This window comes from Mauremys mutica, chromosome 14, assembly GCF_020497125.1.
Source record: "Mauremys mutica isolate MM-2020 ecotype Southern chromosome 14, ASM2049712v1, whole genome shotgun sequence".
NCBI lineage: Eukaryota > Metazoa > Chordata > Testudines > Geoemydidae > Mauremys > Mauremys mutica.
Window position 1 is genome coordinate 36,561,079 of NC_059085.1, and position 27,344 is coordinate 36,588,422.

General features: G+C 42.9%; 1 protein-coding gene across 2 annotated transcripts in view; it reads left to right on the forward strand.

Annotated features, from left to right (window-relative positions):
- Positions 1-257: 257 nt before the first annotated feature.
- Positions 258-27,344, forward strand: part of PLCG2 (phospholipase C gamma 2) — a 93,300-nt gene continuing 66,213 nt past the window's right edge. The window contains exons 1-2 of one of the 2 annotated variants that reach the window (XM_044987234.1): positions 258-482; positions 9,579-9,817. In XM_044987234.1, coding sequence (XP_044843169.1) covers positions 9,622-9,817 — 196 coding nt within the window. In that variant the 5' untranslated portion in view covers positions 258-482; positions 9,579-9,621. Of the gene's footprint in view, positions 483-1,259; positions 1,347-9,578; positions 9,818-27,344 lie in introns of those variants that run through there. The other variant, XM_044987235.1, reaches the window with a different exon arrangement.

A 27,344-nucleotide genomic window follows, 5' to 3' on the forward strand; every position in this document is an offset into this window, starting at 1 on the left:
GCGGGGGTCCCATCCAGCCTCCCCCGCCCCCGTGGGGAACCGGCCCCACCGCGGGGGTCCCGTCCAGCCTCCCTCGCCCCCGTGGGGAACCGGCCCCACCGCGGGGGTCCCGTCCAGCCTCCCCCGGCCCCACCGCGGGGTTCCATCCTGCCCCCCCAGCGGAGGCGGCCCCCACCGCGGGGGTCCCGCCCCGAGGGCCGTGGGCGAGGGGAGGGGAGAAGGCGCCTGTCCCGCCTCAGCCTCCCCCGGGGCCGAGGCTCCTCTCCCCGCACCGCCAGTAGGTGGCCGGGGCAGGTCACATGACCCCCCCAGTTGCTACCACAGAAGCAGAAGCGGGGAGTCTCGGCAAGTCCCAGCCACCGACCGGCCTGGCAGCGCCAGCGGAGGAGGCACCGGCACCGGCACCCTTGGCTCCGCCGCCGCCGCCTCCAGCGTAGGGCACCGGCCGGGAGGCTCGCGGGGCTGCAGCTCCCCGCGCCCAGGTGAGGCAGGAGGCGGGCGAGTGAGCCCCGGCCCGTCGCCGCCGGGGCTGGGGGCGAGGGGCCGGAGGAGGGCGCGCTCCCCGCGGCCGTTGGCCCAGCGCCCCCCGCGGGTTGGCCCAGCGCCCGGGCGGCTCCTGTCCCCCGGCCGGGGGCTCTCGCCGGCGCGGGGCTCTGCAGCGGCCGGGGCTGGGGCCGGGGCCGGTCTGCAAAAAGAAGGAAGGAAACGCTGCAGCGCTGGGAGCCTTTGACAGCTGCAGGCGCGGCCCGAGCGTGGCGGGGCGGGTGCAGCCGGAGCTCCCTGCGCTCGGGGTCAGGGAGGGCAGCGGACAAGCCGGGGAGCGGGAGCAAAGGTCTGGGTGTGCGGGCTTGGCCTTGCAGGGTGGTTAGCGGGGCTGCAGCGGGGCACTTGTATAGAAAGGCCCTTTGGGGCTGCTTCTCCCTTCCCCTCTGGCGGGCCTGAAGCTGTCAGCCGTGCCGAGTTGTGCTAGGCGCTGTACAAACCCAGCTAGAGGCGGTCCCTGCCCAAGGAGCGCTTGCGATCTAAATAGCTAAAAGACAAAGAATGGATGTATTATTAATTCCTTTTACCAAGGGGGAATGGAGGTATTACTAACTGCTTTTACAAAGGGGGATTTAGGGCAACCACATAGTGAGTGACCTGCCTGAGGTCAAAGATCTCCAGATGCTGCTGCCACACTGTCCTTCCTGTCTCACCTAGGATGCCTGGAGAGCACCTGGCATATCATGGGTGCAACTACAAGAAATAATTATCATAATAAATGCTGCAGCATTGCAGTAACCTGCACCTGTTATAATTTGCATTTAGTGCATTTAGTGCAGTTCTCAGCAAAGATCTGTTAGCAGGTAGGTGTGGAGAGCTCTTGGGATACAACGAAGTTGTCTTAACAAATTATTATGCACTATAACAAAGTATAATTCAATACCGTTGTCTGAATAAATAAAGGTAGTATATCATATGTTTGCATTCTAGTTGTTCTTAGTTATTTGCAATGTTTTTCTAGCCTTTAGTGCAAATTAGTGAGGTTATACAGTACATTCAGCGTTCCCAGTCCTGCAATGTGATGTGTGCAAGACCCCCCCATCAACTCAGTTGTCTGCCCACATCACACTGTGGGAGTAGGAAGGGATAATCTAGTGGATTGGGGACTAGACTTGTGTTTAGAACTGTTACTGTGTTCAGTTCCCAGGTCAGTCACAGACTTCTTTTGCACTGATCATTTATTTTCCCGTCTGCTCCAGTTCACTATCTGTAAAAGATGGATAACATTTCTGTTCCTCACAGAGATATTGTGAGGCTAAAGTCCACTGACTGTGGCATGCTCAGATACTGTGATAATAAATAAATACTTTGATGAATAGATAAAAAAATTTCTGATAGGTCAAATAGTATATGTATACTGGTCAGTGCATGTTTGTTACAAACATCACACACCTTGTGCTTTGCCCAGTCTAATCTCATGTGCTTTCATCACTTCCTTTAGGGGTCTAATAAATTTAATAGTTGAGAAACTCGTGATGTTACTTTAAATGAACTTTACTTCATTTAAAGTACTTTAAAGTAAATGTGTAGGTCACTCTGAAGGATGAATGATATGGAGTAAAAGTAGTGGAAAGTTTTATTCTGTAGGGAGCAATCCTTCATTGGTCAAGTTAAGGTTTTTAGTCCATCCAACAGATCTTTTTCCATGTCTGGTCCATGAAGTAGATATAATTAAATTTAGGATGATTTCAGAGTACAGTACAAACCTGACCACTGATATGTATCTTGAGATGTAGAATAAATGATAAAATAACCAATGAAGATGCTTACATCTTTAGGAGGGAAAAGATAATCTTTTATAATTCTCAGAAAATGTAGGAGCAGCAATTTATTAAAACCAATGTACCATATACATTGAAAAGTGTACAAAAGACTATTCTTACTAGGCAACTTCCTGTGTTGAGACTGCCCCAAAGCATTCCTCAAATGAAATAAATGTAATTCTTTAATTTGTCAAATTTTGCTTTACAGCTACTGTTTGTCCCTATAAAAGGGGACAAACATCTGTTTTGTTAGATTATCAAGAAAATGAGATTAATTTAGTAGTCAGGCACTTGACTGTGTATAATTCAGTGGAGCATTACAAAAATTAACTTCTAAAAATTATTTTTTAAAGACTCAGTGCTACAGATCTGAATTATGGCCTGATTGATGGTAATGCAATTCTTAATTTTGGGTGGTGTGATGGGGGAGGAAGGAAGGAGAGAGCAAGAACAGTATTGCATGTTTAAAAGTCAGATCAAGGATTTCCTTTGATTTCCCCCCCCCATCATGCATTGCCATTATCTCTTGTTATTGGAAGGCATTGTAACAGAAGGGATTATGGGTAGATCACTAGGTATAAATCCATTATAATTTCATGAATGAATTATGTGATTAGTCCTATAGAGACAAAAGGGTCAATTGCACTTTCAGCTAAATCCTACCCACACAATGTTCTGATAGGTAATCTGTAATCGTTCCCTGGGGATTGGTATATATAACTCCCATTACAGTTAATAGAAGAATTTAATATGAATAAATGGATACAGAACACCACAAACCTCTGTAGTGCTTTGCAAAACATGGTCTAAGGCATGGTACCTGCTCCAGAGAATCTAATATAAAATGGGATAACAGGGCAGGTAAGAGATCATTTTCTTCATCAGAGTACAGTAGGAAAGATTCAGTGAAGTATTATTATTTAAGAAGGGATTTGAAAGAGAAGGGTGACTGTAGCAGAGAACTTTGAGAAGGTTGGGAGAGTGGACATTGGATGATGAGATGGTGAAAAGAAAGTAAGTGTTGGTGAGGGAGAGGAGGAGGGAGATCTGAAGAGAACAGTGTTTAATAAGGATCAGGTTAGGAGACAGTGATGCAGGGGGGAAAGTTAGGTTAAAGAAGGAGGTTACAGAAGGGAAGCGAGAAGCAGCAGAGTCAGAGTGGTTATCCAAATGGAAACTGAAACTGCTCACGGTGAAGGGTAGTGGATTGAGGAGAGAGGAAGAGAACCAGAGGAGATTCTGGAGCTGGTGGTTGAAGCTGCTCTGAGGGGCTTTAAGCCCTTCCTACTCCTGGCCCTGGTTGAGAAGGATGTCGAGAAAGCTGTGGTGACAGCCACTGCTTCTTGTGAGAAAATAAAACCACTTCCTCCTTTGCTTGTGGATGAAAGAGTAGGCTCCACAGTGTCCATTGTGTGCAGGATTCTGCACCAGGGTGAGGTGTACCCGCGACTGTAATTAGTTAATGGCTGCAATGATGTGCAGGAGACTGAGACATGGAAGCCTCTTGATATTTATGAGAGTTGCAGCATGTGCATTGAGCCTCTTGTGTCTCTCAGCAGTACTTAATTTGTGCCAGGGCTGAGCCCCAGCACTTCTAGGCTTGGCAGTTCAGAGCCCCAGCACTTCTCGGCTTGCTGCATCAGTTATGAATGTAAAAAAATTGCTTGAGCCCTGGCACCTAATTGTTCGAGCCCCTGCACCTCTTTCATTACAAATTAAGCACTGTGTCTTAGCAGTCTCCTCGCTTGATGGCTGTCATGTACAGAAACATGCCATTTGTCACATAAATAAGAGATGACGTGACCATGTGGAGATGTAAGTACTGTATGGTCGTAAAGCTTTAAAGGTGCAAAGACTGACATTAAATACAATATTGCAATTTGTTTGTATTTTACCCTGAGGTCTTTCTTGTCCTCTTCTGAGTCATGGGTTCAGATCCTCAGCTGGTTTAAATTGTCATCACTCTACTAACTTCAATGGAGCCTTGACAGTTTACACCAACTGAGGATCTGACCCCAGATGTAGCCTTTTCTTGCATTATCCCAAGTTTCAATCACCATCCTTCCTGCAGCCCTCTCAGCTCCTCTTAGTGTAGTGGCAGAGAGACAGAAACACTAATTAGGGTTCTTCCCTGCCAACTTTCTACCCAGACGTCAAAGGCCTCCTTGAGTGTCAATTTAATACTTCCTTTATAGGACAGAGCAAGAGTAAGAATTAGTTCTTTTTCCCTTTTCACCCCAATTAGAAATAATCCAGGCTTTCCCCCAAGCAGTTTATAAGCTGCATTTACACCTTGGGAGAAGGCCGGACTCAGAGTTAGTGATAAATTATTTAAAGAATGGTAAGATTTTAGACATACTTTAAAAGTGTTGAAGAGCCTTATTCTCCCTTATTGTTACCTAAGCCACTGTGCTCTTAATATCCAGGATGTAATGGGTTTCTAGAGATTTCTGATAGGAAGATGTGTTTATATATACACACAGAGAACATGAAACAATGGGTGTTACCATACACACTCTAACGAGAGTGATCAGTTAAGGTGACCTCAAGAATTACAACATTCAAAAACCAGTCGGAGAACACTTCAGTCTCCCTGGTCACTCGATTACAGACCTAAAAGTTGTAATATTACAACAAAAAAACTTCAAAAACAGACTCCAACGAGAGACCGCTGAATTGGAATTTAATTTGCAAAATGGACACCATTAAATTAGGCTTGAATAAAGACTGGGAGTGGATGGGTCATTACACAAAGTAAAACTATTTCCCCATGTTTATTCCCTCCTCACTGTTCCTCACACCTTCTTGTCAACTGCTGCAAATGGACCATTTTGATTACCACTACAAAAAAGTTTTTTTTTTTTCTCCCATGCTGGTAATAGCTCACCTTAACTGATCACTCTCGTTAGAGTGTGTATGGCAACACCCATTGTTTCATGTTCTCTGTGTGTGTGTGTGTATGTGTGTGTGTATATCTCTCTCTCTCTCTCTCTCTCTCTCTCTCTTCCTACTGTATTTTCCACTGCATGCATCCGATGAAGTGGGTTGTAGCCAGTGATGAGCTGCCAAAATCTTAACAACGGGTTCCCTATAAAAAGTTCTGATTTAACAACGGGTTCCCTATAAAAAGTTCTGATTTAAGGGATGTGCGACAGCATGTCTTTTTTGTACCAATAGGGTTACCATACGTCCATATTTTCCCAGGAGGTGATTAAGAACCGAAAAGCCTGACATGTCCAGGAAAATACAGATGTATTTTAACTCTACCAAAAGTTCTTTTTTAAAAAGATGGGGCTGAACTAGAAATGAGCTCCGTTTCACATGTGTGGGTGGTGATCAGGGACAGTCTCAATTTTTGGGTCTTTTTCTTATATAGGCTCCTATTACCCCTCACCCCCGTCCCGATTTTTCACACTTGCTGTCTGGTCACTCTAGGGTGTGTACATGTGTGGGTCCCAGCTGCTCCCTGCCCCCCCCCCCCATTAAAGCAGGTGTGCAGGGTTACTGCCCTGGGAACTGCAGGGCACCAGTGGATGTGGGGCTGGCTGCAGATAGGGGCGTGGGGCAGGGCTAGCTGGAGGCAGGGAGTGACACGGGCTGGCTGTGGGCAGGTGATGCAGACGGGCGGGCTGCGGGTGGCTGTGGGCAGGGGGTGGCTGCGGGCGGCTGCAGGCAGGGGGTGGCTGCAGGCAGGGGGTGGCTGGCAGAGGCTGGCTGCGGGCAGAGGCTGGCTGCGGGCAGAGGCTGGCTGCGGGTGGCTGTGGGCAGGGGGTGGCTGTGGGAAGGGGCTGGCTGCGGGTGGCTGTGGGCAGGGGCTGGCTGCGGGCAGGGGCTGGCTGCGGGCAGGGGGCGGCTGTGGGCAGGGGGTGGCTGTGGCTGGCTGCGGGCAGGGGCTGGCTGCGGGCAGGGGCTGGCAGGGGCTGGCTGCGGGCAGGGGCTGGCAGGGGGTGGCTGGGGCTGGCTGTGGGCAGGGGGTGGCTGTGGGCAGGGGCTGGCTGGGGCTGGCTGTGGGCAGGGGGTGGCTGTGGGCAGGGGGTGGCAGGGGCTGGCAGGGGCTGGCTGGGGGCAGGGGCTGGCAGGGGGTGGCTGGGGCTGGCTGTGGGCAGGGGGTGGCAGGGGGTGGCTGGGGGCAGGGGGTGGCAGGGGCTGGCAGGGGGCAGGGGCTGGCTGGGGCTGGCTGGGGGCAGGGGCTGGCTGGGGCTGGCTGGGGCTGGCTGGGGGCAGGGGCTGGCTGGGGCTGGCTGGGGGCAGGGGCTGGCTGGGGGCAGGGGGGTGGCAGGGGGTGGCTGGGGGCAGGGGGTGGGGGGCAGGGGCTCGCTGGGGGTAGGGGCTGGCTGGGGAGGGGCAGGGGCTGGCTGGGGGCAGGGAAGGCGGAGGAGGGGCAGGGGCTGGCTGCGGGCAGGGAAGGCGGGGGAGGGGCAGGGGGTGGCTGGGGGCAGGGAAGGCGGGGGAGGGGCGCAGATACTCACACGGGGGGGAGGGGCTGGGAGCAGCAGGACGCAGCCGGGGACTCACCGGCAGCAGCAGGAGCCCCAGGGCCAGAGGTCCAAAGAGCAGGAGCAGCAACAGGGCCAGGAGGCAGCTCACATGGCTCTCGCAGCACAGCGCAGCGCCCCCCGGCGGCCTGGAGGAGGAATTACAGGCTTCCCAGGCAGAGGCCATCAAAGCTTCCCTCGCAGGGAAGCTAGTTAACAAGCGGTTCTAAAACCGCTTCTAAATTTAACAACGGGTTCGCGCGAACCGGTGCGAACCGGCTCTAGCTCACCCCTGGTTGTAGCCCACGAAAGCTTATGCTCAAATAAATTTGATAGTCTTTGAGGTGCCACAAGTACTCCTGTTCTTTTTGCAGATACAGACTAACACGGCTGCTACTCTGAAACCTGATAGGAAGGGAAATCGTAATATCCTGGCTTTCAGGCTGAAAGGGTATGTCTACACTGCAATTAAAAACCTGTGGCTGGCCTGTACCAGCTCACTTGGGCTCATGGGGCTCAGTCTGTGGGACTGTTTAATTGCAGATTAATTGTAGATATCTGCAGGTGGGAGGGTACCAGCCCTCAGGCTGCAGCCCAACATGGAATATCTAAACCACAGTTAAACAGCACATCAGCCCAAGCCCTGTGAATCTAAGTCAGCTGGCAGGTCCAGCCGCGGGTGTCTAATTGCAGTGTCGACATTCCCTAAAAGTGTTTAGTTTGCACATAGAACACTTGAAAAAAGCTGATATAGAAGATAAATATGGTGGTATTCTAAAATGGGAAGAATTCTTATAGGGAGAGAAAGCGAGTAGTGGTTTCAGATTTGGAATAGAGATGCTACCTTCTCTATATGTGTCTCTATTAAAGAGAATTGCTAAGAGTGAAGAGTCAGTGGTCCCTCACTCCTTGTAAAACAATAATTAAAAAAAATGGAAAAAAAAAACCGTTCTGATGGTTGTTGGCAAGCTGGGCCATGGGGTGGAAGGTACGTCATTTAACATCTGCTGAGACTACCCAAAGGAGGCCAAATTCTGTACATCTGCCTGTGATTTAATCTTTGAATTTACCAGATCCAGACTTCGTTGGCCCCTCTAGTGATACTTCTGGATTGCCTCGCAAAAGAGAATTATTTGCTGAAGGATTCAAAGCTTATTTTTCACCTTTTGGTGTCAGTGAGGTGCACCTTAGTAAAAGAAAGACCCTGTAGACACTATTATGTGGTGTAAAAGGACCGAGGGCACACTTTTTATGGAAAAGTTTACTGACAACACAGAAACGGGTTCCAGTGGTTACAATACAACATGGATTGGCAACCTTTGACATGCGGCTCCCTGGTGGGCCGGGCCAGTTTGTTTACTTGCCGCGTCCGCAGGTTTGGCCGATCGCGGCTCCCACTGGCTGCAGTTCACCGTCCCAGGCCAATGGGGGTGGTGGGAAGCGGTGACCAGAACATTCCTTGGCCCACGCTGCTTTCTGCTGCCCACATTGGCCTGGAGCAGCGACCCGCGGCCAGTGGGAGCTGCGATTGGCCGAACCTGCGGATGTGGCAGGTAAACAAACCGGCCCGGCCCGCCAGAGTGCACCCTGGCGAGCCGTGTGCCAAAGGTTGCCGACCTCTGCAATACAATTTGGATCAATATTTTAGGCCAAGTCTACACTAGAAAAATGTTGCCAGTCTAGATATACTGGTATAGCTATACTGGCAAATGCTCCTGTTGTTGACACAGTTTATACTGTTAAAAAAGTTCTTTTGCTGGTATAGTTTATACTGGTTTGGTAAGCAAAATAAGATATACTGACAAGTATTTCTGAGCCAGTGTAAACTGCATTATACTAGGGCTTTTGCTGGAAATGTTGCAAACAAATCACACTTCTAACTGACATTCCTATACCAGCAAAAGTTTCTAATGTAGACCTAGACTTAGAATTTGAACAAAATAATCCCTCACACCTATTTGGTTTCTTGATTCTTTTTAGCTGCTTTCTTTGATATAAGATAGGCACAGTCTTCTCTCATGTACACATGTATCTCCCTTTAGTTTCAGATGCTTTCTCCTCTTTGTCACAGCTATGCTTATAGCGAGTGTATCTCTTATGTCTCCTCTTATACTGTTTTCTCTCCCATGTCTTCTCTGTTGTTTCTGGGGAGAATCAAATCACCCACTGTATAAAATATAATTTTAAGCCTCCTGCATAATGCTGCAGATAATATTTGAAAGAGACAGACCACATTTATAACTGTGTGTGCATGCAAATCAAGGGTCAGGTGCATTTGCGCTACCTTTGCATGCTTGCAATCCCAGCTTTCCTGCATACACCAAAGGGATGGGGAGAGCATTTGTTCACATACTGCTATAAATTTGAGCCGGAATGACCTTAGCTTGCCTTATGCTACCGTGGAACGTTAGATAGTCATTATTGTTGGATTGTTGATGAAACAGTGGAGTTCTTGTTTTGTTGTTTAGAATGTGAGATCATATTTCATTGAATGCTAAGCAGCTAAGGCTGCTCCACCCAGCTGATTGTTCTGAGTCCTGCTGCACTGGGTCACTGATCTCTCCCCCAACGGAACACATTTCTCTTTGAAAACCTCACAGACTAGTAGGATTGTTGTTGTCAAGGTTAACCAGATAGCTGTGAGACTGTATGCTTGCACCTGAAGTGCAGTGATTCATGCTGAGCTTTTTTCAACACTAATCCCCCCCGCTTTTTTTTTGGTAAATCGGAGGAAATAAAACAAAGTAAAGTTATTTAAATATTAAATTTTGCTCCCTTCTCTCCTCCCCTTTTTCAGCACAACAGGAGCGTATCGGTTTGATGAAATTTGATTTAAAAAAATGTCCAGAAAGAGCATAGACCATGGAGTGCTGCCGGAGTATGAGAAGAGCCAGATTAAAAGGACTCTGGAGCTGGGAACAGTTATGACAGTGTTCAGTCTCAAGAAGTTTACTCCAGAAAGGAGGACCATCCAAGTCATAATGGAAACCAGGCAGGTGGCCTGGAGCAAGACAGCTGACAAGATTGAAGGTTTCTGTGAGTATTGGCAAGGCATGCCAGAACTTAGAATTTATTACTGATAAATGTAATTGACAAAGGGTCATTTAGATCAGCATTTGACAGTTTGCGTCTTTTCACCCAAGAGTATAATTAAACTTTAAACATTGCATTCTGCGAGCCCTGTTGGTTTCCTGTAATGTAGACCAAATGTCTCCTACTAGTTAGCCTTCAGCAGGGCTAGCTGCCTAATTTGTTGCTACTCTCAGGCTTTTCTTCCTAGAAGCCTTTTGTCAAAGGCTAAAGATTCAGATCCTGATCTTGCCACCTTACTTATACATGAGTAAGGGCTAACTTGCATAATTAAAAGTAGTAGGATCAGGCTGTAAGTACTTACTAAAAAAAACACACACAACCAAATTTAAAACATACTGGGAAGAAACTTAACACAAGGTTTTGGGCTTAGAGCTGTTTTTTCCCCCAGTGTGTTCAGTTTGGATGAACTGGGGAGGTTGGGTTGGGAAAGCCGATTTGCAAACTTTGTTGTTGTTTTTCTTTACCTATAACTCATTAATGTTTTTAAAAATAAATGTTTGCAGATTAATAATTAATACTAAGAGTCGGCATCTTAGGATATTTTCAATTCTGAGCCTTTTCATTACAAGAGGGGAAAAATATTCTGAGTATCAATGGCAAACTGGGATCTCCATTAATTACAATCTCATTGTAAGGGCACAGAGATCTGAAATGCAACCCTACCTTAAATTTTACTAGATGTGCAGAGATGTGTTTACTTGGTACAAAAGCTTTGTTGCCATAGGCTCTGTGTTTAAAAAAATAAAAATATTTCTGTATACATGGATCTCTTAGTCTTCAGAGTCAACTCAACTCACAATGAATTAAAAAAATAAAACCAGACAACAAAAATAATACCAAAAATGAAGCTATCCAACAAAAACTACATTGGGATCTGAAAGAAAAGGACAAAAGAATCATAGAAATATAGAACTGGAAGGGGCCTTGAGAAGTCATTAAGTCCAGCCCCTGTGCTGAGGCAAGACAAAGTATACCTAGACTATCCTTGACAGATGTTTGTGTAACCTATTCTTATCAACCTCCTTTGGAAACCTATTCCAGAACTTAACTACCCTTATAATTAGAAAGTTTTCTCCTAATATCTAATCTACATCTCTCATGCTGCAGATTAAGCCCATTACTTCTTGTCCTACCTTCAGTGGACATGGAGAATAATTGATCCAATTTATAACAGCCTTTAACATATTTGAAGGCTGTTATTAGGTCCCCTCTCAAGTCTTCTTTTCTCAAGATTAAACATGCCCAGTTTTTAAAATCTTTCTAAACCTTCTCTCATTTTTGTTGCTTGTCTCTGGACTCTCAAATTTGTTTAAAATTTTCCTAATGTGTGGTGCTCAGAATTGGACACTATTCCAGTGGAGGCCTCATCAGTACTAAGTACTGCAGGACAGTTCCTTCCTAGTCTTACATAGGACACTCCTGCTAATACACCTCTCTCTCTCTCTCTCTCTCTCTCTCCCTCTCAAGTGGTGTTGGTGCCACTAGATGGGACAGAACACCACACCCAAGAGGTGTGTGGGTTACATACTTTCCCCTAGCTGAGGAAGTGTGTCCTGAGCTTCAGAGACTTCCCAATTGAAATCCCCGATGAGCCCCCATTTGTAACGCCAACAGACCCTGGTCATCGGCAGGTGGGATCGAACCGGGGACATCTGGACCTTAGTGCATGAGCCTCTACCACGTGAACTAAAAGCCAACTGCCTGTTAGCTACAGTTGTAGAGTAGAGTCATTTAACACTCTCTCTTTAAGTGGTCTTGGTGCCACTATATGGGACAGAACACCACACCCAGAAGGTGTGGGTTACACAACCACATCGCATAGTTGACTTTTATTCAATTTGTGATCCTCTATAATCTCTAGATCCTTTTCAACAGTACTACCACCTAGCCAGTTATTCCCATTTTGTAGCTGTGCATTTGAAAGTGAAATACTTTGTACTTGTCTTTATTGAATTTCGTCTTACTGATTTCAGACTAATTCTCTTAATTTGTCAAGGTTGTTTTGAATTCTAATTCTGTTCTCCAAAGTAATAGCAACCCCTCCCAGCTCGGTGTCATCCATGGATTTTATAAGCATGTTCTCTACTCTATTATCCAAGTCATTAATGAAAACCAAATCCAAGACTCTGACCCCTGTGGGACTCACTAAATACATCCTCCCAGTTTGATAGCAAACTATTGATAACTACTCTGAGTACGGTCTTTCAACCAGTTATGCACCCATTTAATAGTAATTTCATCTAAAACATATTTCCCTAGTTTGTTTATGAGAATGTCATGTGGTATTGTGTCAAAAGCCTTATTAAAATCAAGCTATATCATGTCTACTGCTTCCTCTCATCCACTAGGCCAGTAACCCTATCAAAGATGGAAATTTAGTTGGTTTGGTACAATTTATTCTCGACAATACCATGCTGGCTACTCCTTGTAACCCTATTGTCCTTTAGGTGGTTACAAATTGTTTGTTTAATAATTTGTTCCAGTATCTTTCCAGGTATCTAAGTTATGCTGCCTGGTTTATAATGTCACGGGTCCTCCTTCTTTCTCTTTTGAAAGATAGGTACTGTGTTTGCCCTTCTCCAGTCCTCTTGGACTTCACCCGTCTTCCATGAGTTCTGGGAGATAATTGCTAATGGTTCTAAGATTGCATCAGTGCTTTAAGTATCTGAGGATGAATTTCATAAGCCCCTGCCAACATGAATACATTTAACTTATCTAAGTAGACTTTAACCTGTTCTTTCCCTATTTTAGTTTGCATTCCTTACTCTTTGTAAATGTTAATTATATTAAGTCTCTGGTCACCATTAACCATTTTAGTGCAGACTGAAACAAAATAGGCATTGAACTCCAGCCTTCTTGATGTCCTATTTTAGCTCTCTTTTGCCACTAAGTAGCGGACCAATACTTTCCTTCATATTGCTGTTGCTCCTAATGTAGAAGTAAATTCGAAGTACTGTAGTAGCTAGGCGTTATGGACAACTGCTAATTACTTTCTCGTTAAGCCCAGGAAGTCCCTTATGCCCGGATTTTGCAACGGAATCTATCTGGTTAGTCCAGTTGACTTCAGTGGGGCTCTAAACTGGTGGATCTAAATTTGCAGAATTAGGGACATAATCTGTAATTTACGGGTTTGGGTAATTTTTCCCTGGTCCTTTCCCATAGCCCTATGGTGTGTGTGTGTGTGTGTGTGTGTGTGTGTATATATATATATATATATATATATAGTGTGTGTGTATTATCCTAGGAGATCTCTGATTGCAGAATATCAGGTGCAAATACTTTGTCAATGTGGTGCAAGTTTCTGTAAAAGTGAAAACCACAATTTGTGGCATAAAAGGTATTGAGTTATCTGCTGTTTCTATATAGCATAATTTCTAGTTTAATATCTGAGGCTGATCCCATACTTCAAGGAACATTTTTTTTTATCACTATACTGTTTTTGTCAGTGTATTTTCATTATTATAATGTACTATGTAGAAAACAAATTTAAATAGTTAAAAGGACTGTAGTGGTGTGAGAGAGAGCCACGAATTAGACAATAATTGTACCAGTATAGATTTACTGACAAAATTTTACATTATTTTTGTTAAGTTGCATTTAAAATGAAAATATATAAATGTGTCAGTCCTGTTCAAGACATTAAAATGATGAAATTCTGATCCACATTTCCAGAAATAAGTATGGTATGTTGATACTTTAAAATGTATATTTATTTAGTTTGTTTTCATTTTCTTCCTGTCCCTGTATATGGAAGAATTTCTCCTTTCCTATCTGTGGTAGTGGCAAGCTTGCTTTTACATGACTCGTCCTTATTCTTTCAATAAAGAAATTGAAGATGAAAGGGATGCTGTTAAGTATTTTAGGTCCAGAATGTGAGGTTTAATGATATATAATTGAAAAATAAAATTGAAAACATATTTTCCTTGCAAAGTTAGATGTTTTAACACTAACAGTATTCTGATAACGGTAAAGAGTCAGAAAGTGAGAGTGACTGTAAACAATAAAAACGACAAGTTCAGTTTCATTGTCCAATTTAAGTGTCAGGAATATAGTTGTAAAAAAAATTTAATTTACATTTTACAATTTATAACTTCCACAGGTTTTTTTTTAAAGCTATTATGAATAAAACAGATAAGGAAACACTTTTTTAACATCTAAGATTTTGGAGCCTCATTCACCATTCTTTTACTTTAGTTGTACTAGTATGACAGTAATGTTATGGTGGTAAAAAATGGTGTATTGTAGTGATAGTCAGAGATGCTTTCTGAAGCTTAATCAATAAATATTTGCAAACTGCTCTGAGATTCTTGGATGAAAGAAACTGTATTGTGGGCGGGGCTGGTAGTGCTACTTATTAAGGTTACTTGATACTCCCCATTACAAGACCCTGTTTTTAGTTGCTTATAACTTTGTCAAACTTTAACCATTTGGGCTGAAATGTTCCATGGTGGATGTCTGCCTCAGGTTGAATTATGATTATTTTTAAATTTCAGACATAAGAGTGAAGCTAGATATGTTGTTTTACCCTCGTTAAATCCTGGTGATCTTTTCTTTGAAAAGCTCTAACGCCCCCATGCTTTGGAGCAGGGACTTGACATTTAACAGAGGTGGCCCCTGTGTCCGGGATGTGCCTTTTGCCATCCCTGTGCAAATCCACTTAAGTTAGGCCAAGGCCTTTGGAAAATGGCAGTTTGCACATGCTCAGCAGACATGACTTAGACTTTAGCAGCTAAATTCCCCCAAAGGTTCTGTCCTCAGTGAGCATGCTCCAGCACAGGGCTGAGCAGGACTTTACTTCCAATTGCAGTTCTGGGCTGCAGTAGGCCATCCTGGGTCTGGGCACCTGAACTGAGATCAGGGAGCCTATATGTCCTGTACTCTCAATGCCTTCCCTACTGGGCCCAGGTAGTGTGGAGGGGAAAACTGCTTGATTCAGATGCAGAGGGGACAAGTGCTAGACCTGTGTGAGGGGAAGGTGGCAGGGGAAATGTATTGAGACAAGGAGCCTGGGGGTGGGGCAGAAATTCGTACTGGAGGCTGATAGTGGGTAGGGAAGAGGGAAACTAGGATTGGGAGGGTAGGGTAGATTGGGATTGACTGGGTAAAGAGACTGGAACTGGGAGCCAGGAAGCAAAACAGGTGAGTGTGCTGGGAGCCAGAGAGTGGGTGGATGAAAGACTGAGACAAATAGTATGTGATCATGCAATTAAAGACTGTATCATGATGCATACACAGAAGGGGGCATTTCCTAACTTTTGAGTGATTGACTTTGCAACCTTCTTTTAATGTAGTTTTGGTGGTTTGTGTAATAATAATCTTTGTTATTTATATAGCTCTTTTCCTTCATAAAAATGTGTCAACGCAATTTGCAAAGGTAGATGAGCAACATTATCTCCATTTTACACTTAAGTTGGGAAAACCAAGGCGCACAGAAGCCTGGTGACTTGTTTATGGATACACAGTGAGTCAGTAGCAGAGCTGGGAATATAATCCACGTGTCTTGATTCTTAGTCCTGTGATATATCCTTGGGGCCATATTGCTTCTCTCCCTGTAAGTATTTATGCAATTCTACTTCATAGTTATGTAATTACCCTTTTCAACAATGGAATTTTGAGACTATGAAGTGTCCCTAGTCATGAATATGCAAAAGATTTCATTGTAAAATACTGTTTTGCAGGATCTTTTCTTTAGGTCCTGCTGTAACTCATGTTAATGACAAATCACAGCTGATCTGCTTAAAACTAAAGTTACTGTAACTTTGACTGGTTGACAGTGTTTCTGCTTAAGATGAAGAAAACCTGTTTTTTAAATTAAAGCTTGTTTTTGCCTTTTTTTCACAAATATGAATCCAGACTTCCATTTTGCTGAGGCAGTAGAGGTAGTTTATGAATCTAAAGTTTATGTAGCAAAGTGGTTAAATGTCAATGGAACTCGAAAAGCCCATCCAAGAGAATTATAACTTTTATTTCTTCAGAGCTATAACATACAGATATCAAGCTTGTCATGGTTTAAAAAAAAAAAAGAAAATCCCTGTGACAATGTGTAAATATAAAACAGAGAAAATATTCAGCTACAAATTTATGTTAACATTGTAAAAACCACATCTGGAACATTGTAATGGTCAAGAAAATGAGTCCTTACTCAGTTTTCTATTACACAGTTTTAAAAAAAAAAGTCATGTAGAAGTTGCAACAAAACTGAAGTTGCATTAAAAAAAGGGGTTTTTGAATATAGTTTAATAATTTTCAATACATCAGGCAACATGGCACAGTATGGTGAAACCTGGAGCTTCTGAAAGATAACCCTAGTAATAAAGTATATACTGAAGACAACAAATATGTAAGTAATCTTATTATTTAAATAGCACATACAGAAAAATATTTCTTACTGTTAAAAATGAAGAAAATTTGCAAACAAAAAACTTCATTTAACATTAGTTAAGTTTGCTCTCATCCATAAATGAAACCATAATATATTAGAAAATACAAAGCTAAGGATTAAAAGGTTGCAAAGTCAAGCGTTTTCAAATTGATATTAGAATTAATGTTCCCATACAGCCTTAATTCGGTCCCCTGATTCTTTCAGGTTACAAGATGGATCTGCTCTGGGGATGAATCAGGGTTGTGTAGTGAAGGAATCTGTTGTCAGTAGAACCCCTGCTTCTTCATGTCTGCATGTTGTTAAAGGCTGTATGATGATTTGGTCCCCTCGTGAGTATGCAGTTAGGTTGCATGGGCAGCGTTCATTTTGGCTTTTCCTGTCTTGAGAGTTCTTGACTTTGTAACCTTTTACAGTAGAACCTCAGAGTTACAAACACCTTGGGAATGGAGGCTGCTCATAACTATGAAATGTTTCTAACTCTGAACAAAATGTTATGGCTGTTCTTTCAAAAGTTTACAACTGAACATAGACTTAATATAGCTTTTTGAAACTTTACCATGCAGAAGAAAAATGCTGATTTCCCTGGTTTTTTTAGTAGTTTATGTTTAACACAGTACTGTACTGTATTTGCTTTTTCGTTGTTGTGTTGTTGTCTCTGCTGCTGCCTGATAGTATACTCTGGTTCCAAATGAGGTGTGTGGATAGCTCTGATGTTCATAACTCTGAGGTTCTACTGTAATCCTTTTTAATCCTTAACTTTGTATTTCCTAACTTTTCATAGCTTTGCTCATTGATGAGAGGAAATTAAATTAATGTTAAATGAAGTTTTTTGTTTGTGAATACCAGTATAATTCCATGTATAGACATTCATGGGGGGAGGGATAGCTCAGTGGTTTGAGCATTGACTTGCTAAACCCAGGGTTGCAAGTTCAGTCCTTAAAGGGCCATTTAGGAAAGTGGGGTAAAAATCTGTGTGAGGATTGGTCCTGCTTTGAGCAGGGGATCGGGCTAGATGACCTCCTGAGGTCCCTTCTAACCCTGATATTCTATGATAACACATAAGAGGGCCTTTTTCTGATTTAGTTTGTCATTTTGGAAGTGGTTTAAATTGAGATTAATAAAAAAGCCACTTTTGTTCTGAAATAAGTGCATCCACGCAGGGGGATATATGGATATAATTAAATCTGTTTATTTCTACTGGTATAACTTGAAGAATCTCCCGTGTAGATAATTCCTGAGTATCGGGGCAAGATAGTGCTTGTATGGTTGAAATCCTGTTTCCTCTTGGAGAGAGTTGCAATTGTGGTCATTTCTGTATAAGAGCCAGTCTGTCTTGAACAGGATGGTGGAGTTTCTAAAACTGCACTTCATTTCCAGCCCAATGCAAGTGGTTGTTGCTGGACAAAGCATTTTGGATGGAGATGCTTCCCTGGTTCCAGAAGAGGTGATCTGTTAAAGCCTAGAGACCTGGGCCTTACAGATGATAGCAAATGAGGATACCCAGAGGCTAGCCAATCTCCATTTTCAGTCCTCAACTCCACTATGGTATTTAACATTCTGTTTTAAACTTAAAACTCAACTCTGCCAACTTGACTGGATGAGCATTTCATTATAGAGAGTATCAATGACTTAAATGTCACTCTGTACAAAGGAGATTTTTTTTGACAAAAATAGTCTTGTGTGAAACCTTTTTCTGTGTTTCTTTCACTCAAAGTTACAGATTAGTCATGTTCTCTTGGAAGGAAGTGCTGTGTCAATGAAAGATCACTGGGCTAGATTTACAGCTGAAATAAATCAAGTAAATCCCTTGACTTCTATAGAGCTACACTGATTTAGAGCTGCTAAGAATCTGACCCTATGTGTTTGGCCTATGCATATTCCCCCAATGGAAATGAGGCTGCTTCTAATATCTTTGGGACTAAGAATACTTATTTATGGGGGGCGGGAGTGTGACTTTACAATCCAGCCTGAATAAGGGATAGCAGGTTGCAATCTTGTTCCTGCTTCCCCTTGCTCTGTGGGGGAGGAAGAGGAAGTAATGTGCCCCAGCACTTCTGGCACAACTTACTTCCCACTCTGCCCGTCAGCACTAATATTGCTAAGTGCTTTGTTGACAGAAGAAGCAGACATCACCCCCTGATGTGTTCGTTATCAATCTCCTGGAGAATGTCTAGCTTTAGTGCTGTGGCATCTGAGGTGAATCTAGATTGGGCAAGAGGATTAAAATAGATTTTACCCTAGGTGCACTAGACATTCCAAAGCCTTAGCAAATGCACTGTGGCTGGCACGCGCAGGATCCTAGCTCTGCTGAAATTGACATACCACATCAGTTGCTTGCTTTCCTTTGTGGCTTCATTCTCTGTTGCAGAGGAGCAAGACTTGCCTTCTTGTTGCAAAGTGAGAGGTTGCCAATGAGGAATCAAGCATCTCCATGTCCCAGGCTGCTTGGCTAGATTTAATGTGTCCCTTAAAGGTTCTTGGTGCCACTGTTCTTTTTCTTTCCACTCCCAATATTTTACTACTCAGAATAGCCTATGAAGCTCTCTTGCTAGCTATGCTGTGTAAAAATCAAACGTAGCCTGCTGTGCAGTTTAAAAGCCAGACAGACTGAAGAAAATAACATACCTTTGTGAGAGAGTTTTTCACAGCAGGTGCTGGGCACAGAGGATTTCATTAACTTATTAAAATTAAAAGCAACAACATGTGTATCCTTATGTGGCAACGCAAAGTATTATGCAAATAGCTGTCTGTGAGAACCAGATCTGAGCATGCACTGGCCATGTTCACCCATGCTTGAGGTGTTTTTAGCCATCTTGATTTGTTTTGCACAAAGAAACATTTTTTATGTTTGTGCAGCACCGAGTTCCCCAAGATACAAAACAATGAGATGAACTTATCTGCAGAAATTGGCTGCAAAATAATGGTCCTTCTTCCCAAACCCCCATTTATTACATACTGTTTCTTATAGCACCTCACATAGTCCTCCTGACACCTTAGAAACTGTTCTGCGTATAAGATATTTTAGAGGGACGAAGGTATTGGTAATCAGCTCTAAGTCACTAGTTCAAAACCATCCTATATCAGCAGTAACCAAAAATTATTTAACTTCAGATAGCTGAAACTTTGCCCTTAAACTGGTTCCCATTCTGCTTAAATACCACACCCTCCCATTAGTACTACGTGGGATCACCCAGTAATCAGAAGCCTTCATTTAATTTTTATTTCAAATTTTTGGTAATGCTGTGCATATTGGGCTCCATCTTGTGTTCACCAAAGTCAGTGGGAATCTTGTCATTGATTTCAATAGGAGTATTTGTCCCATATTACTTCAGTGGATTTGCACTGATGAGCTTTGCAGAAAAAGTGTGCTTTAAGGATAGATTTGGATGATTACGGTGTGGTCATTTTGGTGGACTGTTCATCAGGAGGCTTGGGTTATATTTCTGGCTCTGCCTCTGTGACTCTAGGCATGTTACTTAACCTCTGTGTCTCAGTTTCTCCATCTGTAAAATAGAGATAATAATACTGCTGTTGTAAAGCATTTTGAGAGTTTTAAAAACAAGTGTTATTTTAGGATAGGGCAAGAAATTCTGGGTGGAAGTGATAGCATGTGAGAAAGTGCAAAGAAAGATTTTTGTGACAAAGCTGCACCTTCCCACTGGAATTTTTACTGGAGATGCTCACAGACCCTGAACTTTGACACAAACTCTGCTGCTAGTACCTAACACGTCTTCAAGATAAGGAAGTTGATCTCATAAAGGGCAGTTCTACACTGCTGTTTAAGTTGATCTAACTTATGTTGCTTAGGGGGTGGGAAAAAGACACTTCCTGACTCTGAGCCAGGGTGCCGAAACAGGGTGGGCCAGGAGGCCATGCCCTTCCCACTTTTTCCCAGCCATAAGGGCGAGCAACAGAGAGGGGGCAGAGAGGAGCAAACGGGGCGGGGCCCGGGGGAAGAGGCAACGTGGGGGAGGTGCCTTGGGGAAAGAGGCGGTGTGAGGGCAGGGGCTCAGGGAGAAGGGGAGGTGTGAGGGCAAATCTTGGGGGCGGGGGGGGGCAGGGGCAGGGCCATGGTTCAGGTGCCTGTGGCCTTCCCACTTTCAAGACGCTTCCACTGCTCCAGCCTCGAATGATGCAAGTTACAGCAACCTAAGCGCTATCCACGCTGGTGCTGTGTCGGCAGGAGATGCTCTTCCACTGACATAGTTTCCACCTCTCACGGAGGTGGAGTATTTATGCTGACAGGAGAGCACTCTCCTGTCGGCATAGAGCAGGGGTCAGCAACCTCTGGCACGTGGCTTGCCAGGGTAAGCACCCTGGCGGGCTGGGCCAGTTTGTATACCTGCCGCCTCGGCAGGTTCAGCCAATTGCGGCTCCCACTGGCTGTGGTTCGCCGTCCCAGGCCAATGGGGGTGGCGGGAAGCTGCGGCCAGCACATCCCTCGCCTGTGCTGCTTCCCGCAGCTCCCATTGGCCTGGGACAGCTAACCACGGCCAGTGGGAGCTGCGATCGGCCAAACCTGCGGACGCGACAGGTAAACAAACTGGCTTGGCCCGCCAGGGTGCTTACCCTGGTGAGCTGCGTGCCAGAGGTTGCCGACCCCAGCATAGAGTGTCTTCACCAGATGCGTTATAGCAGCGCAGGTGCGATGACGTAGCACTTAGACCTGCCCAAAGTCTAGATCCTTTAATCACTGTAGCAAAGCTGAAATAATGGTGGTTGTATGGTCTAATCCAGGGAGGAAGGCTTGGAGTGTCTGACATTGGGTGCATTAATTTGTTTCTTTAATTTGCAGCAACAGTTTCTGTTTTGTCCATACCAACTTAGAGATGTTGGGGATGCAGTTGCAAGGTTCTAACTCATGCAGAACTTGGTTAGCCTTGTTTGTTACGGGGTTTCCTTACAGTTCTGCTGTATATTTGCAGTGCCTAGCTGGCCTTTAATTTAAGAGAAGTATGTGTCTGGCTACTTTTGGACTGTATGAAAGATTGGAGATCTTTTCCCCCATGAGTTTGTTAGTGAAAGTATATTTTCTGCTCCAACCTCTTCTATTAGTGTAAAATGAGAACAGCCAGCAAGAGTAACAGGCAGTTGTTGGTCTTTTCTAGCCAAAGCCAGGATTTCCTATAATAATAATAATAATTAGAATATTTTCATCTAAGCCTATCTAATTTAGCCTCACAAATCTCCTGGTATTATTATATCCTTTTTACAGATGAGCAAACTGAGACCCAGAGAAGTCATGACTTGCTCAGGATCATGCAGCAAGCAATTGACAAGATCAGGGCACCAAGAGACCAATCCATAACAACCATTTCATCCTTTATCTACATTGAACTGCTTCCTGGAAAGCCTTTGAGGGAAAGTTTGTGGTGACTAGGTTATGCTGGAGTCAGTGGAAGATTTGCAGTTTTCTGCCAACTTTTCCCTGGATTCCCACTGCTTAACTTCCAGCTGGATGATTCACAGCTATGAGAACTTACACTCAGATGAGTTAATAGAGCCTCAGTTGAATGTGAAAAAGTAATGTGTGTGTGCTCATGCATGCAAAGATTTTGAAAACAAGCTTCTTGCTGAAGGTAACAGGGTGGACTATCTTGACATTTCTTTATCTACTTGGCCATTTTGAGAGCACCTCCTATCCTCTGTAAAATGACTTCTTCAATCTTTTTTTAAGAAAAAGGAAGCTGACCTAGATTGTCAATATTTTTTATTTCTTCCATATTGTGGTAAAATCAAGTGAACTTTTAGATATGTGGGAATGTTTATAAAACTGGGACAGGTCACACCTACTAGTCAGGAAGTGGGGGAAAATTTGGGAACCTCCTTTCGCTAGCTCTTGGCAATAAATGCCAGTAGTTTGATCCTACATATTATGAACTAGCTCCTTCCCAGGTGTATATTTCCCTCTCCCACATGTCAAATTTAAAAAAGACTTTGATTTTAAAGATATCCAAACAAGAGCGGTCAATTTAAAAAAAACAAACCAATTAATTGGTTTAAAAAAAATTAATTAACTGCAGGGTTATTTCTAAAACTAAATTTGAAATTGACAATGTATGTTAAGGCCTACATTTATTATAATCTATTAACGTAATTTAAATTAAATACAAAAATATTAAGCAGTACCTGTTTGCTTCCAAGTTAAAAAAAACCAAACAAACTACTGAACTGGCGGAAGGCATTAGCTAAGCTCCTTGAAGGGGCTAACTCAGTTTTTGACAACAATAGCCTCTTCTGCGGGTGCAGAGAGAACATTTTCTTCAGTTTATTCAGCCAGTTCAGTTCAATGATTAGTTCATTCAAAGTTAGGAAACCAGCTGGGAGTTGAAAAATAAGGAAAGCTTGTCTTCCTTTTCCAATCTATGAATGAAAATTAGGTGTGAGAGGATGAGACTTACTAGTTTTTAAAATCTTAAAGGACATGGTGACCAGAAACAATCAGTTTAATTAATTAACTACAGATAATATTTCTTGTTTAGTACATGAAAAATATGTTTGATAGGTTTTTTTCTTATGTATCCAGCACATTTAAGGGAATTTTATTTAATAATAAAATTAAAATGCTGTTTTTATGCATTTTAAATTAAATTTGAATTTCCATCCAAACAGAGCTTGACTCAAATTGCAAATAAAAAAGAATTAAGAAATGGATTAGTTACCATATTCTGACACAATAAAAAATATAAAAATTAAGAGTATAAAGTTAAGCTATGTAATTGCTTAAATAAATGTGTATAGGTGTAGTATATTCTATTGGTTAGCAAAAAGAAGCACCAACTTTACTGTAAAGGCCTTCTGACTGGGAAAGCATTATCTAAAGTTGTATCTATTCTATTGGTTAGCAAAAAGAAGCACCAACTTTACTGTAAAGGCTATATTTAATTGCAAATCAACATGTTTTACCAACTAATGACAATCAATCTTTCTTAAGGAAAATAACTAAAAAGTAAAAATGTAAAACACATTTAAAACTGATAAATTAAATCATGGTTCCCTTCTTGCTGAATTAAAATCAATGATTTAAATTGCTTTGATTTAAATCAATCCACCTTGATCCAAATCAGTCCACCCATATCCAAAACCATTGAGCTTTTGTTTAGAAGCTGGTATGTCAGTAGTTCTAGATACTAACTAGGTAATTATAGCATTCCACCAGACTACTGATAGAGTGGTCTATAGGTTGCATAGTTCTCATCCTCTGAGAACTCCAAACACCTGTTGGATTGGTTTAGGTGTGGACAGCAGGGAGTGAGGTAACAGGAAGGCTAGTTACAATAGTCCAGGCAAGAGGTGACCAAGGCACAGACAAGGATTTTAGCCGGTAAAATGGAAAGGAAAGGATGAAGTTTAAAGGAAGAAGTGACAGGATTTGGTGATGGTCTGGCTGTGGGAGAAGTGGGCAGAGATGCAGCTGACATGCAGATTGTGAGTGTCACTGGGCGGTAGGAAGGGTAACGGAATTATTGACATTGGTGGAAGGGGGAAGTTTTGGAAGGAAGCTGAGAAGTTCAGATTTCAATTGGAAGTCGGCTATGAAAGAAATGGTCAGTTATGTGTGGCTGCACAGAAGGTAAAGGTAGATTTTGAGAGTCATCAGGGTAAAGGTGGGAATTGTAGCCATAAGAATGGACTGTGCCACCCAGGGATAAGTTGGAGAGGCAGAAGAGAAGGGAGGTCAAGGACAGAGGGAGGCTGGCAGTTTGGGAGGAGAGGAGTGCATGTAGATGTGGTCTCCTCTTCTCATTACTTACAATTGTTAAATTATCTGTTCTCTGTCTCCCTCTGCAAACTTCTGGCACAGTATGGCTGCTAGTCCCACATCCAGCCCCTGTCAGCTGTCTGTGAGTTTGCAACAAACATGGGGTTTGGCCGTTGTGCAAATCCAAGCTCTTCATGAGCTGTCTGTGATCTGCATGAGAACTAGACTGACGGTAAAGCTCACAAAATGTCATTTGGAATGGAGACTCCAACTCTTCTTCCTCTTTCTCATCATCATTCTCTTGATTAGTATTGTAGCTTCTAGGAGCCTGAATCAGGCCCATTGGGCTAGGCACTTTACAAACACATTCTAGAAAGATGGTTCTTGTCCCAAGAGCTTACAATTGAAGTATAAGATTGGAGACAACAGGTAGATACAACAAACAGATGTGGGGAGTCAAGACAGCAATGGGATGGTTATGAAGACTCATCAACTAGCATATCAGCTGTCAGACCACTATCTGGTGTGTGTTTTGGTAGGCCTCACATCAGAGGGGAGTTTCAAGAACAATGAGGAGGTTTTGCTAACGGTCTTTATTTTTTCTGCAATTGTTGTTTTTCTTAGATAGTTAAACAGATGTGTTTGTGAGTGGCAGACATGGACACCCAGATAATGGGCTAACAGTTGCTAAACACTGGAATATAAACTATCCAAATTAAGGCTTTTAATGCTGCTGATACGCCTCAGAGTAGAGCATATTAACCATTTCTTCTTTCTTCAGCCCAGTGCTACCTGGATGCAGTGTAAGAATATTGTGCTTGCTGCTGTCTGCTACTTCCTCCATCTGTAGTGGAAAGATGTGAAAAGCGCCATAGTGCAGCGTATTTTATTTTAGTATAAAGTAAAATAAAATACTTAACCTCTCTCTGCCTCAGTTTCCTCATTTGTAAAAAGAACATAATTTTAGTATTCTAGCTAAAAATTAAATATGGCTATGGAGAACTCTTTCCTCTTAGTTCTCCCCTTTCCAGTACTGGCAAGTGAATATGTCTTTATAACATATGGCCTGTGTTTTCTGATTGCAGTTACCCTTCTTGCACATGCAAACATCAAATATTTGGGGAAGCGTTGTGGCCTAGCAGATAGAGAACTGCACTAGGGTCAGAAGACTTGGGGTCTATTCCTGGCTTTGCCACCGGCCTGCTGGGTGACTTCAGCAGGTGACTTCCCTTTTCTATGCCTCAGTTTCCCTGTCTGTAAGATGGGGATAATAATACTGACCTCTTCGTAAAGCGCTTTGATATCTACTGATGGAAAGCTTTATAAAAGGGCTTGGTGTTATTATTTGTGCTTGTAAATTGGGTGGTTAAGCTCACAGCTATCGACTGTACAATCATGAACCATATGGGTTTTTGTGAGAGCACAAACACAGATTTAGAGACTGCAGTGTGGAAAAAGTGGGTTTAAGAGCTTTGTGAAGTATGTAAATAGGCACTATTCTACCCATGCAGTTGAGGAGCCTTGAGATTCCTCCTGCCTGACAAAGGGAATTCCACTGAATTCCTGTTTAAAACAAAACAAAAAACCAACCCCCCACCCCCCAATTCCTTTCTGGAGGATAGGTGGGATTTTCATGCTACATTACTGTATTTACAGTGGATGAATTTAAGCCAGAGAGTCAGTGGCAGACAGAAATAGAATCTAGGAGTCCTATATTGAAGTTTCTGGCTCTGTTCATGAGATTGCACTGCCTTTGTTCTCATTCTCAGATTGGATTACTCTGTATGGTAGGGAACTCTGGCTGTGAAATGTGTCTCTTGCAGTATTTCACCCTTTTAAGGGGATATCTGATTATCAATATTTGCCAGAGTTGTACTACACAGAAGCATAGTGTAATTATCTGGATACCAGCTGGCAGACCGGGCAGCCATCAGGATTGGACAGGAGTTAGATATGACTGTATCAACATCTATGTCAGTCATGCCAAAGATAGTGCCACTCTGATTACTAAGGGTGGTATTTCTTTTAAATTAAATTGTGATCTGTATAACTCATGAACTTTATACTGTTGTGCAAAGTGTGTCTCTGAAAACGTAACTGTTAATTTTAATTTGAGAATCTTAGTTAATGGCCTTCCAATGAGAGTACAATTCAATTGTGCACAATTCCCCAGCCTTCAGAGACAGGGGTAAACATCTTTTAAAACATCTGTGAGTGCTATTTTCAAAGTGATGTAGGTGCCTAAATCTCATTGAAAGTCACTGGGATTTTGGTAACTCAGCATGTGAGTTGCATTTGAAAATGTAATTTAGGCACCTAAGTCACTTAGTTGCTTTTGAAAGTTTTACTCAAGATCATCTTGCTGAAGGGAACTTGCTGTGTTGTGGGAAACCCTCATCTCTTTCCCCTTCATATGAATTGATCTAAAGACCAAAAATAAACATTCATGCCACCTACACCTTATGGAAACAGTGGTGAATATTTTGCATATTTTCCTATTGAGAAGTGAAGGTTTTTACTGTTTGTAAAACAATAGGAGTGCTTCTGTTGGCTGAATTTTAGGGTTGATTATGTCAGTTTCTAGGAGTAACTTTTATTTTCTTGGTCGTCAGAGCCTTGCCACTCTTTCTTTTATCTGTCTGAATTTCCTTAATTAGCAATGTATACATACATGTAAAGTTTTACCACACCAATCTCTTCAAAATTGCATTCCATCACTTCCTTTCTCTTGTATATCCTGAATGACAACAAAGTGTTTTATTAGCTCATCTTAAAAAGTTAATTTACTTTTTGATTTGTATGAAGTTACTTTTCAAAGAGATGTTAAAATTCACCATTTTTTTTCTTTTGAAGCTGATCTATTTCAGTTCTTACCCAAGGGACTTTCAAGTGCTTTGGTGTGAGTGTACATGTGTTTTTTTTTTTGTTTTTTTTTTTTCAGCTAGGTATTTAGAGCTTGGTTTCTGTGGTAAAATGAAAAGATGAACAACTCCTCTGTGATCACTTCTTCCCTCAGCAGCTCATGCACTTTGTGTTTAAATGCTAATTTATAAAGGCCAGACTTCCTGTTACAGCCAGTCAGTGAAACAGGGACAGCGTTAAATCAACTTTATAGCACTTCTGCACCATAAATGTGCATAAATGCGGCAAGCATCCACAACTCCCATTGACTTCAGTCAGTATTTTAGTCTTCAAAGCTCAGGATTTCATTTCCATTAATTGTACATTTTTTTAAAATATTTATTTCACTTCTTGGGATTTAATTCTCCTTTCCCCCCCACCTTTTTGTGTGCATGTAAATCAGGGGTGGGCAAACTTTTTGGCCCAAGGGCCACATCTGGGTATGAAAATTGTATGGCGGGCCATGAATGCTCATGAAATGGGGG